General features: G+C 40.7%; 1 protein-coding gene and 1 pseudogene across 1 annotated transcript in view; both read right to left on the bottom strand.

Annotated features, from left to right (window-relative positions):
* The window catches only part of LOC121277230 (FRAS1-related extracellular matrix protein 1-like), a 391688-nt gene extending 375180 nt beyond the window's left edge, over nucleotides 1–16508 (bottom strand). Inside the window, exon 1 of the mRNA XM_041186416.1 lies at nucleotides 16091–16508. Within this exon, the coding sequence (XP_041042350.1) occupies nucleotides 16091–16321 (231 nt within the window). The 5' untranslated portion in view covers nucleotides 16322–16508. The remainder of the gene's footprint in view (nucleotides 1–16090) is intronic.
* LOC121277229 lies at nucleotides 8228–8641 on the bottom strand (annotated as a pseudogene).
* Nucleotides 16509–17178: the final 670 nt, after the last annotated feature.

Raw genomic sequence — 17178 nt, 5'->3', positions numbered from 1 at the left:
GCTGACAGCATATGTGGAAAGGGAACAGAAGAAAGGTCATTTTTTAACCTTTTTTATCTGAAACATTAATTCAAGTTTCTCTCTCCACAGATGCTGCCAGACCTGCTGAGCATATGCAGCATTTTCAGTTTTTATTTTTGTGCCCACTAACTAGTTCAATTGGCTACCCACACCAATGAGATTATATCAGGAATTTTAATTTTCACCAATCCTGAGTACTTGACTGAGCTCCATGACTGACTAGCAGTGTCATTAAAGGCAAATTCATCAAAATTAAAACTTCAAATTGTCTCTGAGAAACAGACATAAAAAAGATAAATCAAAGCAAAGAAGGTAAAAAGGAGAATCATTCTACACCATAATAAATCTGCTCTGGTGTCATATTTACATTATCTTTGTTATTTTAGTCTGTGCATGTGTCTCTCATTTGCTCTTTTTTCCCTTTCTATTAATAAATTGATCTTGCCTGTTTTCCCTTTTTCAAAAGATATAACAGAATGATCAAATCAGAGGGTAGCAAACTAAAAAAAATCTGCATTTATATAGCACTTACACAACAATCAGACATCTCAAAGTTCTTTACAACTAACGTAATAATTTTGAATTGTAGTCACTGTTGTAATATGAGCCTGTTTTGCACACAGCAAGCTCCCACGAAGAGTGATGTGACAATAACCAGAAAAACTGTCTTTATGACGCTGATTGAGGGATAAACATTGGCCAAACTACCCTGGGTAACTTCTTCAAAATAACACCAGTGGATCATTTACATCCACCAGTAGAAGTAGAAGGGGCCTGTTTGATATCTGATCTGAAATCACTCCCTCACTACTGCACTGGAGTGTCAGCTTAATATTTTGCTCAAGTCATGGGGTGGAACTTGAACTTTGTGGCTTCGAGGCAAGAATGCTACCAACTGAGCCACAGCTGATGAGATTTTATTTGAATACAGGACAAGAATCAGCATTAAAACTGAAGGATTAATGATTTAGTTTCAGTATCTCTGATTCATCATGCAACTTTTCTGAGTGGGAACAGTGGTTTGAAAATCAGTAATGATGACTTCAGTAGCAGGATAGGTCACAGGCCAGATACAATCACTGGACAAGAGGAAACCGCTAACTATCATTATGGACTCTACATAAGGAACCTACCTGGTTGGATTTGGGCTCACCTGGATGGTCTTTGTATGCATACTCTGCAGTTAGTAACATAGGAACATAGGGGCAGGAATAGGCCATTGAGTGTGCTCTGCCATTCAGTTAAATGGTTGATCATCTACTTCAAAACCACCTTCACGTGTTATCCTCATATCCCTTAATATCATTAGGATTCAGAAATCTATTGATTTTTGTCTTGAACATACTCAATAATCACGTTTCCACAGCCCCCTGGAGTAGAGAAATCCAAAGATTCACTAACCCTCTGAGTGAAAAAATTGCTCATCTCAATCTTAAATGGTTTAAATCTTAAATCAGTTTAAATTCTGAGACTGTGTCCCCTGGTCCTCAGCTCACCAGCCATGGAAAACATCCTATTTATATCTACCCTGTACTACCCTGTAAAAATTTTATAACTTTCAATGAGATCGCCTCTCATTCTTCAAAACTCGAGAGAATACTGGCTCAGTTTCCTCAATCTCTCCTCATAAGGCAATCTTGCCATCCCATGGATTAGTCTGGTGAACCTCCATTGTACTCCCTCTCTGGCAAGTATATCATTTATTAGATAAGGAGGCCAAAACTGTACACAATATTCTAGGTTAGGTCTCACCAAGACTCTGTACAATTGCAGCAAAACAGCTTGACTCCTGTGCTCAGTTCCCCTTACCATGAAGGCCAACATACCTAGTTGCTTCCTAGTTGCTTGCTGTACCTGCATGCTGGCTTTTATTGACACATGAACAAGGACGCCCAGGTCCCTTTGGACATCGACACTTCACAAATTCTCACCATTTAAGAAATACTCTACCTTTCCTTTTTCTACCAAAATGAATAACTTCACACTCATCCACATTATATCCCGTCTGCCATTTTCTCGCCCATGCACTTCGCCTGTCCAAATCCCCTTGAGGCCTTCTTGCATCCTCCCCACATCCAAATCATTTATATAGATTGTGAACAGCTGTGGCCCCAGCACTAATCCTTGCAGTAGCCCACTAGTAACAGCCTGTCATCCTGAGAATGACCCTTTTATTCCTACCCTGTTTTTTTATCTGTTAACCAATTCTCAATCCAGACCAGTATCTGAGCTCTGATGAAGAGTCATATGGACTCGAAACATTAACTCTCCACAGATGCTGCCAGACCTGTTGAGTTTCTTCAGCATCTCCTGTTTTATTTCAGATTTCTAGCATCCGCAGTATTCTTCTTTTATCTCATTCCAGGCCAGTATATTACCCCCAATCCCATGTGTTCTAATTTTGTTTACTAACCTCCTTTGTGGGACCTCATCAAAAGCCGCCTGAAAATCCAAATAAACCACATCCACTGGTTCAATTTTATCTATGTTATAGGTAACATCTTCAAAAAAACTCCAGCAGGTTTGTCAAACATGTCAAACATTTATAAACCCATAGATAAAAGCAAAATACTGCAGATGCTGGAAATCTGAAACAAAAATAAAAATAGCTGGAAAAACTCAACAAACTGACAGCATCTACAGAGAGAAATACAGTTAATGTTTCGAGTCCGTATGACTCTTCATCATTTATAAATCCATGCTGACTCTGCCCAATCATATCATTATTTTCCAAGTGTCTAGTCATCACATCCTTTAAAATGAATTCTAACATTTTTCCTGCTACTGACGTCAAACAGGTCTGTAGTTATCTGTTTTCTCTCTCTCTCCTTTCCTAAACAGTGGAGTAGAATTTTGAAAGATAACCACCAATGCATTCATTATGTCTATCATCAACTTCTTCAACATTCTGGGATGTAGATCATCAGGTCTCGGGGATTTATCAACCTTCAACCCAATTAATTTTTTGAGTACTACCTCTTTATTAATACTAGTTTGTTTCACTTTCACAAGCCCTTTGGTTCCTTAGTATTTCTGGGAGATTTTCTGTATTTTCCTCCGTGAAGACAAACACAAAGTAATTGTTTCTCTGCCATTTCCCTATTCTCCATCATAAATTAGCCTGTCTCCACCTGTAATGGACCCACATATGTCCTTGCTAATCTTTTCCTTTTCACATGCCTAAAGAAATTTTTGCAGTCTGCCTTTATGTTTCTCGCTAGCTTGCATTCATGTTCTCTTTTCCCCTTCTTTATTAGTTTCTTGGTCCTCCTTTGCTGGATTCTAAATTGCTCCCACTCCTCAGCTTACCACTTTTTCTGGCAACTTTATACGCCACATCCTTTAATCTAATGCAATTTTAAACTTCTTTTGTTCGCTTTCCTGTTGTCACCTTTCCTGTTGCGTTTGTGTGTCTTAGAGGAGTGTATATTTGTTGTAGACCATGTAATGTTTCTTTAAATGCTAGCTAGCCATTGCCTGTCTACCATCAAATTTTTTAGTGTATTTTCCTAATCCACCATAGCCAACTTGCCCCTCATGCTTTCACGGTTTCCTTTGTTCAGATTTAAGACCCTAGTTTCAAAATGAACTATAACACTTTCAAACTTAATGTAAAATTCTATTATATTATGATCACTATTTCCTAAAGGCTTCTTTACAGCAAGATATTAATTAGCCCTTTCTCATTACATAATACTAAATCTAAAATAGCCTGATCCCTAGTTGGTTCTTTGATGTACTGCTCCAAAAACCCATCTGATACAAATTCTAGGAACTCATCCTCCACAGCTTTGGTGCTAATTAGGTTTACCCGATCTATATGTAAATTAAAGTGGCCCATATGGTTGTATTACCCATGTTACATGCCGTTCTAATTTTATACTGTGCCCAACATTACCACACAGTTTGGTGGCCTATAAACAACTCCTAACAATGTTTGCTGCCCCTTGCTGTTGTTCAGCTCCACCCAAGCTCATTGTACATCTTGATTCTTTGATCTAAGATCCTCTCTCACCAATGTACTGATCGCGTCCCTATTAACAGCACTACCCCACCTCCTTTTCCTTTGTGCCTCTTCTTCTCAAATAGTGTATATCTTTGAATATTCAGTGTCCAGTTTCGGTCAACCTGTATCCATGTCTCCATAGTGGCAATTAAATTATACCCATTTACCCCTTCAAATCATCTACCTTGTTGCAAATGCTGTGTGCATTCAGATAGTGTGCCCTTAACTTTGTCTTTTTAACATTATTCTACATTCTGACCCTATTTGATGCTTACCTTCTAATTTTGCTTACTACGTTTCTACTTGCTGATACCAATTTTGTTTCCCTCCAATCTGAGCTCCCTCTCAGGTTCCCATCCCCCTGCCAATCTAATTTAAACCCTCCCCAACAGCATCAGTAAATTTCCCTGTGAGGGTGTTAGTCCCAATCCTGCTAAGGTGCAACCCTTCCATCTTGTACAGGCCCCACCTGCCCCAGAACCAGTCCCAATGCCTCAAAAATCTGATGTCCTCTCTCCTACATCAATTCTCCAGCCACATGTTCAGTCAATCAATCCTCCTATTCCTTTATTCACGAGCACATGGAACTGGGAGTAATCCTGAGACTACTGTTTTTGAGGTCCTGCTTTTTAATTTCTTTCCTAACTTCCTAAAATCTGCTTTCAGGACCTTATCCCTCTTCCTATCTCTGCTGTTGGTACCAATGAGGACCAAACCTCTGGCTGTTCACCCTTGCCCAGAAAAATGTCCTGCAGCTGCCCTGTGACATCCTTGACCCTGGACCAGGGAGGCAACATACCATCATGGAGTCACATCTATGGCTGCAGAAATGTCTGCCTATTCCCCAAATTAATCCCCTGTCACTATTGCTCTTCCATTCTTCTTTCTCCCTGCCTGTGCAGCCGAGTCACCCACTGTGCCACAGACTTAGCTGTTGCTGCACTCCTGCAAGGAACCATTGCTCTCACCAATATCCAAAAATGGAAAACCGGATTGCAAGCAAGGTTGACTCAGGGGACTCTTGCACTACCTGCCTGGTTCTCAGACTGCCTGGCAGCTAATGAAAGACATTGTATTGAGAAAATTCCAAGATCGTAAATGAGTCTAAAAAGTAGATAATATTGAAAGACTACCTGCCAAACCTTGTATCTCCTCCTCCACTATGCTAACAGAGAACTTAGACTATGGCTCGCTTAACTGTGCCTCAAGGATACCTAGACCCCTCAGATGTTGATATAACAAAAATTTGGGTATACCTTTGAACAAGATGGTGAATAGTGTTAGCATGCTGCCCTTTCACTTCCGGACTGTGGTCTGAGGTGCGCTTGAAAGGTTGGTTACACTTAGGGTGGAAAAGTCACCTGGTCCAGATGGCTTGCATCCCAAGTTGCTAAAGGAGGTGGAGGTGGAGATAGCAGAAGGGCTTGCCTTAATTTTTCAATGTTCCTTATACTGAAGGAGGTGCAAGGGGATTGATACATGGCAAATGTGACATTCTTATTCAAGAAAGAGTATAAGGACAATCCTAGCAACTACAGGCCAATTCATTAAACATCAGTGGTGGGTAAGGTTTTGGAATCCTTAATCAGGGAAAAACTCAACAGGCGCATGGAGAGGTTAGTTACTTAAGGACAACCAGCCAGTAAAAAGCAATTCATGCTTAACTAATCTAACTGAATTGTTTTTGATGAAGTAAAAGAGAAGATTGATGAAGATAATGCAGTAGATGATCTCTGAGTTGAATCATAGGTAGTTCCAGCACTGAAGGAGGCTATTCAACCCATCATGTCTGTGCTGGCTCTCTGGAGGAGCAATTCACCCAGTGTCAATCCACCATCTCCCTGTAGCCTTGCACATTCTTCCTTTTCAGATAATAATCCAATTCCATCTTGAATGCCTTGATTGAACCTGCCTCCAATACACTCTCAGACAGTGCACTTGCTTCTTTTGCAAATTACTTTATGTCTATGTCCTCTCATTCTCAATCCTTCCACCAATGGGAACAGTTACTCCCTATCTACTCTGTCTAGACTCCTCATGATTTTGAATACCTCCATCAAATCCCCCCTCAACCTTCTCTTCTCCAAGGAAAACAGTCCCAACTTCTTCAGTCTACCTCATCCCTGGAACCATTCTCATGAATCTTTCTGCACTTTAACACCTTCGCCTCCTTCCTAAAATGTGGTGCCTCGAACTGGATGCAATCCTCTAGTTGAGATCAAACCAATGTTTTATACAGGTTTACTATAACTTCCTTGTTTTTGTATTCTGTGCCCTTATAGATAAAGCCCAGACTGCGATATGCTTTATTAACCACTTTCTCCACTTAATGGCACTTTTGATGATTGATACACATATATACCCAAGTCCCTCTAATCCTGTATTTCCTTTAGAATTGTGTCCTTTATTTCATATTGTCTGTGTTCTTTATATCAGAATTAATAATTTCACACTTCTCAGCATTAAAATTCATCTGACCTTTCCACAAACCAGCCTATGTCCTTTTGAAGTTCTGTACTATCCTCCTCACGATTCACAATAATTCCAAGTTTCATATTGTCCACAAATTTTGAAGTTCTATACCAGGGGTTACCAACACGTCAATCGCGAGCAACTGGTAGCTCGCCATCTGCCAATGGGTAGCTCGCATTAAGATTTGGAAAAATAACCAATAGTATAACAGAATTCAATTATTTGTCTGCCGCAAGCTAACTAGTTTGCCAACTTTTGTAAATGACCTGTATTGCTAGGGGTTTGGAGTTTAAAAATAGGAAAGTCTTGATACAACTGTACAGGGTGTTGGTGAGGCCGCACCTGGAATACTGTGTACAGTTTTGGTCCCTATATTCAAGAAAGGATATAATGGCACTGGAGACAATTCAAAAGAGGCTCGGCTGATTCCTGGGATGAAGGGGTTGACTTATTAAGAACGGCTAAACAGGTTAGGTCTTTATTCATTAGAATTTAGAAGAATGAGGAGTGATCATATTGAAATGTGCAAGATTCTGAGGGGGCTTGATAAGGTAGATATCGAGAAGATGTTTCCACTAGTGGGGGAATCTTGAACTAGGGGACATAGTTACAGAATAAGGGGACACTCATTTAAAACTGAGATGCAAAGGATTTTCCTCTCTCAGAAGGTAGTGAATGTCTGGAATTCTCTAGCCCAGAGAGTTCTGGAGACTAGATCACTGAAAGTATTTAAAGAGGAGGTAAATAGATTTTTGTAATTTTGAAATTTTGATAGAGAGTTGAAGGCTATGAGGAGCTGGCATCAAATAGGAGTTAAGGCCTGGGGCAGATCAGCCGTGATCTTATTGAATGGCAGGGCAGGCTTAAGGGGCCGAAAGGCCTACTACTGCTCTTATTTCTTATGTTCTTACGACACCGGCACCCGAGTCAGCATCGTGCAACAAGTGCAGGTCCAACCACTGTAAGTAGTAACATGGTTGGCAATTGTAATTAATAATTCGATTTGTGCAAAAGCCAAACAGCACCGAAGCTTCAAGTTATTTCTCAACGAACTGTCAGCTGCATATGGCAATCTTTTGCTGCACACCGAAATCCGGTGGCTTAACAAGGGAAAAAAATACTGTCTCAATTTCTTTCACTTTTGCCAGAAGTCAAAGCTTTCATGGAGTCAAGAAACAAAGATACCGCCCAATTATCAAACATTGCATGATTGCTTGATTTGGCTTTGTGACAGAGAAATTACACACCGTGAACTGTGAATTGCAAGGGAAAGAGAAGACAATTGCCAACATGAGTAGTGCAGTGAAAGCTTTCAAGTAGAAGCTTAACCTTTTGGTACAGCAAGTGCAGAAGAGGAAAGTACAACATTTTGCATCTGTGCTCCAAATGCTGGCAGAAAATGAAACTGCTGCAGGGCTCCTGGGCACTGATGACTACAGTGATCTCCTGACCAGGCTTGGCCAAGAGTTCAAAGATAGATTAATGATTTTGTGCAGCTGAAGCCCTGCGCAATGTTTACATCAAATCCCTTCATGGAAGTAGATGTTTTTTTTTCTTGTTTAACCATTTTATTCAGGCAATGGCCCCTGCAGGACGAAATCAAAGAGTTCTTACATAATTAGATTAAAAAAAATCTCATTTGAATACTTAGTGGTGGCAGAGAGACCAAAGCCACACACTGCAATAATTTACTCTTCCCAGCCATCTTCCAGATTCTTCCAGAGGAATTTACACGGCAAACAAGATCAGGAAGGCAACCATCAGACATAGCCTCAAAAAGGGCAAATCCCAGGATTCCATATGAGAAAAGCTGCTGTGTCAGGGAAGGGTTCCTGGCATAGCCAATAATCAAGCTGCCGAAAACTATCCCTATACCAGCTCCAGAGCCAGCCACTCCGACAGTAGCAGCACCAGCACCGATGAACTTAGCAGCAGTGACGATGTCCCTGGAGGTGACACTGGTCTGGAGGTCCTTCCGTACAGTCTGTGCCGGTGCATTCCCTGTTGCAGGGAGGAGCTGAGCTGTGCCTGTTCGTTTTGGGTCTCTGATCTGAAGACTGAGGCCAACATTGGCTGAAGGAATGTTCTCGAAGTGCTGCAAACCACAGCAAGACAGGAGACAAACTTAGCACAAGCGTACATCATGATTTTACCCGGTCTCAGAGTCTCGCTGTTCTTCTCCTTCTCCACAGCCGTGCTCCCTAATAGCTTAGTGACATTTCTGAACAAATTAGTGTGCTGTTTAACTATGATTGTGTCACTACGGAAATGGAGATTGGCAGCCTTCAAAATGACAGATTCAGTTGAAATCAAGGCAATCTGCCACTAATTTTTGGAGTCTCGTGGATACCGAGAAGTACAGTAACATCTGCACAGCAACAATGAAAGTGGCTTCCCTGTTTGGTTGCACCTATCTTTGCAAACATCCTTTTCCAACATGAACTTCATCAAATCCAAGTTTCAAACATGTCTGACTGACAAGTATCTGAATGGCTGCATCAGAGTTGCCCTCTCAGGGTACACACCAGATTACACAGCACTGGTGGACACCATGCAGTATCAAGTTTCACATTGAAATAAAGGCCAATAATTAATTTTCTTAATTTTAAATATATATTTTTGTAATGCAACTCTAATAGTTTAATACAGTGGTCTCCAACCCTGATCCTGGACAGCCCCAACCCAGTTAGTCTGAAAAGGTCACCTGTTTCCAAAAGCTGGGAACACCTGTCTGTTATTGATCAATGAAGCAAGTAATCTGTTAAATTCACAGAACTCTGGGTCTTTGACAGCTGAACTTACAGGTGTTCCCCATCAGATTTTAGTCCCAAATGATCTTTAAATTACTTAATTTAACAAATCATCTGCTTAATTGATCACAATGAAATTGAACCAAGTCTTAAATTGGTGATTTGATGATGACCTATAAAACCTGCTGGGCTTGGACTCCCCAGGAGCAGGGTTGGAGATCCCTGGCTTAATATGTACCCTTATCAACCATATATTTTTCAATTTATGTTTTAGTAGCTTGGGATATTTTCGTTAATCAGAAGAAGCTCTCATGAAAGAAAAGGTTGGCGACCCCTATTCTATACTATCGTCCTCACAGTTCACAATAATTCCAAGTTTCATACTGACCACAAATTTTGAAATTGTGCCCCGGAACACGAAGGTCTAGGTCATTATCATATATCAGGAAGAGCAGGAATCTTAACACCAACCCCTGAGGAACTCAGTTGCAAATCTTCCCCCAGTCCGAAAAACAACCATTAACCACTGCTCTCCATTTTATGTCACTCAGCCAATTTTCTTTCCATGTTATACTGTCCCTTTTATGCCATGGATTTTAAGAAAGCAATTGACAAAGTACCCACAGCAAACACAAAATTGAGGCTCATGGAATAGGAGGATCATTGTCCAACTGAATAAAAAAAATTTGCTTAAGAACAGAAAGCACTGAGTCGTGGTAGATGCTTGATTTTTGGACTTGAGGTGGTAGACAGCGATGTTCCCCAAGGGTCAGTGCTTGGACAACTGCTTTTTTTGCTATATTTCAATGACTTGGAGCTTGTAATAGGGAGAAATATTTCAAAATTTTCCAATGATTCCAAATTTGGAGGAGTGGCAAACAGTGGCAAAGATATGAATTACCTGCAACAGGACGTAGACAGACTAGTAGATTGGACTAACAAGTAGCAGATGGAATTTAATACAAATGTGTGTGGAGTGATGCATTTTGGCAGAAGGGATAAGGAGAGGCAATATATGCTTAGTGGCGCAGTTCTAAAGAATATGCAGGAAGAGGGGGACTTGGGGTTGCACATGCATCGATCTTTGAAGGTGGCAGGATATACTGAGAGGGTGCAAAAGCAAAGCATATGGGATCTTGGGCTTCATAATTACAAGCATTGAGTATAAAAGCAGGGAAGTTCTGCTGAACCTTTATAAAGCTCTGATTAGGTCTCAACTGGAGTATTGTGTCCAGTTCTGGTCATGACACTTCAGGAAGCATGTGAAGATCCTTGAGAGGGTGCAGAGGAAATTTACCAGAATGATTCTAGGGTTGCGGGCTTTTAATTACAAGGTTAAGTTGGAGAATCTAGGGTTATTAACCTTGCAGTAAAAAGAGATTAAGGGATGGTTTGATTGATGTGTACAAGATTATGACAGGCCTAAGCCTAAGGTAGACAAAGAAAAAACTCTTCCCATTAGTTGATGGTACAAGGATGAGAGGACACAGATTTAAGATTTTGGGAAAGAGATGCAGAGAGAATATGTGGAGGAACCTACTTACGCAGCAATTGTTAATGACCTGGAATGCACAGCCCACAAGAGTAGTGAAGACAGAAACAAACAATAATTTCAAAAGGAAATCAGATAGGCACATGTAAAAAAAATAAATTGTGTTAAGAATGCAAAGTTTCATAAGATGGTTATGTTTTAAACTCTCACTTTTAATTCAAGGTTAAAATAAAAACATATGCCCTTCTGCTAGTTCTGCCTGATGATAAGCCAATGTGACCTGGTTACCATGGGAATAGGGGGCTGAGGTGAAGTTCTGTTAAAATCCAAGTGTCCATTTTCACATCGAACACAAAGGCAGAAACAGCTGTTTTGGCTTTGAGCAGATGTACTGTCCCAGATACATGGCGCAGAAAGAGAGAGAGAGATAGAATGTCCCAGAAAAACAGAGACAGGGATAGCAGCTGCTGCAGTCAGTAGTGGGAAAAAGACGGTTTCTCTGTTAGCTACCAGACCGAATATGAGCAAGAAGACTTTCTCCGGTTAAAGAGATGGAATCCTTGGAAATCTAAAGACATTGAAAGATTTGTCCTGGCATGGTCGGGAGAAAGAATCTCCAGCATAATCCATAATGCTGGAGGTCATCCTCCAGAATACTGAAGGAATGGACCTTCAACGGTCACTGCATGTTATAACTCAGTGAAATGGGGAGAAGCGAGCCCACTTGAAGCTGAGAACTTTGGACTTGTTCCTCTAAGGGCTGTAATTTTGTGAAGTGCACATTGTAGTGTATAAATATGGCATGGGATTTTCAACTGTGTTAAAATGCTAATAAGAAATGTTTTTTCTGTATTAATTGCCCGCTAAGTAATGCTTAGTCGATGTTGATTTTATTTCATTTAAAACAATAGAACCACAGGAAAGTTATGGCACAGAAAGAGGCTATTCAGCCCATCGTGCCTGCACTGGCCCAAAAAGAAAAAAGAAAAAACTAGCTGCCTATTCTAATCCCACCTTCCAGCACCCAATCCATAGCTTTGCAGGTGCACTTTAGGTGCAGATCCAGATCCCTTTAGGGTATTCTATTTACGGTTTTTGCCTCCACCACCAAACCGGGCAGTGAATTCCAAACACCCACCACCCTCTGGGTGAAGAGGTTTTCCCTCATGTCCCCTCTAATCCAATCATCTTTAACCTGTACCCCCTGGTAATTGACCTCTCTGCCGGGGGAAACAAAATTCCAGCTCTGGCCTAACCAGCATTTTATATAGTTCCAGCATTACATCCCTGTTTTTGTATTCTATACCTCGTCCAACTAAGCAAAACATTCCATATGTCTTTTTTAACCACCTTATGCACCTGTCCTGCTACCTTCAGGGACCTGTGGACATGCACTCCAAGGTCTCTCACTTACTCAAAACCTCAATATCCTCCCGTTTACTGAGTATTCCCTTGACTTGTTTCCCCTCCCTACATGAATTACCTCACACTTTTCCAGACTGAATTGCATCTGCCACTCTTCCGCCCACTCAACCAAACCATTGGTATAATTCTGGGGACAACAGCTTTCGTTATCACTATCAACTACACAGCCAATTTTTGTGCCATCTGCAAATTTCCCGATCATGCCGCCAATATTTAAATCCAAATCATTAATATATATAACGAACAGCAAGGGCCGCAACACTGAGCCCTGTGGAACGCCACTGGAAACAGTTTTCCATTTGTAAAAACATACATTGATCCTTTGTTTCCGGTCGCTGAGCCAATTGTGTATCCAACTCGCCACAATCCCTTGCATCCTATGGGTTTTTACTTTTCTGACCAGTCTGCCATGTGGGACCTTGTCAAATGCCTTACTAAAATCCATGTGGACAACAGGTACTACCCTCATCAATCCCTTGTTACTTCCTCAAAAATGTGATTAAATTATTAAGACACAACCTACCCCTAACAAAATCATGCTGCTGTTCCTGATTAATCCATTCTTTTCTAAGTGACAGTTTATCCTGTCTCTCAGAATTGATTCCAATAATTTGCCTACCACCGAAGTCAGACTATAATTATTTGGCCTATCCCTTGCACCCTTTTTAAATAATGTTTGTAGACCTCCGATTCTCTGGTACCTCGCCTGTATCCAGTGAGGATTGGAAAATAATCCTCAGAGCATCTGCTATTTCCTCCCTGGCTTCCTGTAACAGCCGGGGATACAACCCATCCAGCCCTGGTGACTTATCCATCTTCAAGGATGTCAGTCCCTCCAGTAAATCCTCTCTCAATATCTAATATTTCACACTCCTCCTCTTTAACTAAACGTCTGCATTATCCTTCTCCTTAGTGAAGACAGAGACAAAGTACCCATTGAGAACCCTGCCCACATCTTCCACATCAACCCACAAGTTACCATGTTCATCTCTGATAGGCCCTACCTTTTCCTTAGTTATTCTCTTGCTCTTAATATACTGGTAAAGCATCTTTGGGTTTTCTTTGATTTTACCTGTCAATATTTTTTTTTCGTATCCTCTCTTTGCTTTCCTAATTACCTTTTTTACTTCAGCCTTGTACTTTCTAAACTCATCTAGGCTTTCTACAGTATTGAGCTTTTTGCGACTGTCATAAGCTTTCTTTTTCTGCTTTATCTTACCTTATATGCTTCTAGATAACCAGGGGGTTCTAGGTTTGACAGTACTACTCTTTTTCTTTGTGGGGACATGTCTACACTTTGCCCGTAGAATCTCACTTTTGAATGCCTCCCAATGGTCTGTCACTGATCTCCCTTCAAGTAGCTGTAACCAGTCCACTTTCACCACATCACCTCTTAACTTCGTAAAATTTGTCTATCCCCAATTTAGAACTTTTACTCCTGTTCTATATTTATCCTTTTCCATAATTATGCTAAATCTAACAGTATTATGGTCACTATCTCCAAAATCGTCACCCACTGCTACTTCATCCACTTGCCCAGCTTCATTTCCTAATACTAAATCTAGAATTGTACTCCCTCTCATTAGGCTTGTTATGTACTGACTGAAAAAGTTCTCTTGAATGCAGTTCAAGAGTTTTGTGGCCTCTGTGCCTATTACATTGCTTGCATCCCAGGTGATATTAGGGTAGTTGAAGTCCCCAACTATTATTGTCCTATAGTTTTTCCTCAGAAATTTGGCTACATATTTTCTCTTCTATCTCCCTCTCACTATTTGGGGGTTTACAGTACACTGCTAACAGTGTGGTTGCCCTCTTTTTATTTCTGAGCTCAACCCCAAAAGCCTCATTTGATGACGCGCTTAGTATATCACCCTCCTCACAGCTATAATTGATTCTTTAACCAATAGTGCTACACCCACACATTTTTTAGCCCCTCTTTATCCTGTCTGAAAATGCTCTATCCAGGGATGCTAAACTACCATTTTTTCCCCTCTTTAAGCCAAGTTTCCGTGATAGCAATTATATCATGCTACCATGTGTCTATCTGTGCCCTCAGCTCAGCGACTTTGTTTGCTATACTCCTTGCATTTAAATAAATACCTTTTAACTTTGCCAAACTCCTGTGCTGTAAATCTTTTAACCTTTGCTTCTTCTGTCTTTCAGTCATCCGCTAATTTTCTGTCTCCTGCTCCCTGCTCTGAATTTGTCCTATCTATATCTGCCCTCAGATTCCCATTTCCCTGCCGGCCTAGTTTAAACCCTCCTCAGCAACACTAGCAAATCTCCTTTCAAGGACATTCGTCCCAGTCCTATTGAGGTGTAGACCTTCCAGCTTGTCCAGATCCCACTTTCTCCAGAACCAGTCCCAATGCCCCAGAAATCTGAAGCCCTCCATCCTGCACCATATCTCCAGCCATGCATTCATCTGGTGTATTCTCCTACTTCCATATTCATTAACACGTGGCTTTGGAAGTAATCCGGAGATCACTACCTTTGGAGGCCCTGCTTGCTAATCTCTTTCTTAACTCTCTGAACTCAGCCTGCAGGACTTCATCCCTTTTTCTACCTATATCATTGGTACCAATATGAACCATGACCTCTGGCTGTACACTCTCACCCTTCAGAATGTTTTGAAGCCACTCGGTGATATCCAGGGAAGCAGCATACCATCCTGGGATCACGTTTGGACCACAGAAGTGCTTGTCTGTTCCCCTAACTATAGCAACACCTACCACTATTGGTCTTACCTTTTCTCCTGCATCCATGCACAGCTGAGCCACCCATGGTGCACTTGTCACGACTCTTGCTGGTCTCTCCAGAGGAACCCTCTCCCCCTTTAGTACCATAAATGTCTTAAAACTTGAAATCTTATTGTGCAATTCCTTTCAGTCGGTCACTGGAAATTCAAATCTCTTTTAAAAAGTTATTCATCTCTAAAGGGATTGTAACAATTTACAGGGCTACAGAGATCGAGCGGGGGAATGGGATTGACTGATTGTTCTGCGCGAACCTGGCATGGACTTGATGAGCCAAAAGGCCTCCTGTGGCGGAAATACCTCTCTGACTCAATATGAGACAAAAATCTTTATCTGTAAGGGACCTATATGAAATAAGTTTGAACAGTTCTGGTCCAGTTTTTAATGGTGGGGGTCCAGAGCACAAAATTGCTTATCATTTGGCACAAACAGGAACTAAATGGGACAATGTTATCCAGAGAGACGATAAGAGAAATGAAAAAAATGCAGCCTGATGTATAAGACTAGATCCAATTAGTTGAAATCATTAAACAAGCATATATAATCAAGAGTTGTGTTCTTGTCATGACAGCCAGAGTTTCATTAAATCTGGAAATATGCAATCATTTCACAATATTTCCAAAATGACATGAATTCACAAAATGCACTCAAAGGTAGAAATTCACATAGAAATACAATGCACTTGGACTACTTTCCTTTGAGCACCTATTTGGGTGCCCAAAGCACTATAAAATAGTACCTATGCAAAAGTAGAATTTCTATCAAAGTCCCCAGATTTCAAGCAGTGTGTTTGGTGGAAATGTCCATTTTCACTGTTGTACCAGGGTTTCTACCAATCTTGCACTGAAATTATAAAAGTTAATCAGAAGAAGCCTTGTGGAAATTGCATGCATAAATGCTTGCGAATTTTACCACTCTAAACCTTTGCAACAATTTTCTATGTAAACATGCTTTTTGAATTGCCCAATTTAAAATCAATTCAAAGTTTGACTTTGTCCAAATAAACTCATATTTTGCATTCAGAAATTTATGGAAAAAGGAAAAATTTAGCAGACTACTGGAGTGCTTCCTGTGAGCTACATCATTAGGCAAACAAAATTCCCCATCTTACACAGGGCTACAATGATATTTCATTGGAAAGAAATGCTCAGTTGGTGATATATCTCACCTGGGGGGTAAGCTTCCCAACTCGTTGAGTGATTGGCTCATTCATAACCACCTCCACTTTGCAGCTGTCCTTCTCCTTTGGAATGTTGAACTGTAGGTCCTCCTCGGAAAGAAACACAGACTGACCCTTGGGAACTTTTATGCCATGGTTCACCTGGACAAAGGAAGGTGCAATATATCCCCAAAAGAATAGATGCAGAAGGAATGCAGAATGTTTCCAGGAATGTTTCATTTTAACTCAGTCAGATTTGAATAACAAAGCCAGCTCTTCACAAACTGCTATTCAATTTATTTCCCATCAAAGCAGAGCACAGTATGACAAAAGCTCTCTGGAAACAGACGTATTAGCCAGGGTTTTAGATGAATCTTGGAGAGTCAATTTCCCAAAGCAAAACTCATAAGTGTCAACAGCTGATGCGTACCAGAATAGTCCACGTTTCTGCAGCCCTGAAAAATAAAGAAAATAATTTTTTGGCATTTTTTTCGAAAGCCGAGGCATTGTTTTTCCTCCTGCTGTTCCCAGGCCACAGCCTGTTCACTCTGAACAAGTGACAACTCTTGAATTTTCCTGCAGGATTTGTATTCAAAGCATCTCCAAGGCAACAGGGTTGATATTGAAATATAAACATGTGGAGCAAAGCCAACTTGCATCCCTCGACTGCTGTGCATTTGTGTTCCAGTGTATTTCACCATCAAGTTGCTCCAGAACCAATGCTCATAAATAGGAAAGATTCCATCAAATTCCACACTACTGGTTTACTTAAAACAGGAAATTACAACTGATTTTATGACTGCAGAAGTGGAAAATATAGTGACCTTAAACCCTAATGAAATAAATTTCCTTTGAAATTTTGTTTCCATCAACATAAGCAAATTCAAAGAGACATCTCTACCAATGTGATATGTGAATAGCTGTTGTACACAGAATCATTTATAATAGAGGGAGGCCATTTGACCCATCAAGTCCATGTCAGCTCCCCATGGAGCAATCCAGTCCTGCTCAAATCCCTGCAGCATGGCCCCTAAGTTTTTTTTTTATAAATGTCTATCCCATTTCCTTTTGAAATTGTTGATTGTTTCTGCCTCCAG

Source organism: Carcharodon carcharias, chromosome 4, assembly GCF_017639515.1.
Source record: "Carcharodon carcharias isolate sCarCar2 chromosome 4, sCarCar2.pri, whole genome shotgun sequence".
Lineage (NCBI taxonomy): Eukaryota > Metazoa > Chordata > Chondrichthyes > Lamniformes > Lamnidae > Carcharodon > Carcharodon carcharias.
This window is presented reverse-complemented; position numbering and strand designations above follow the sequence as displayed.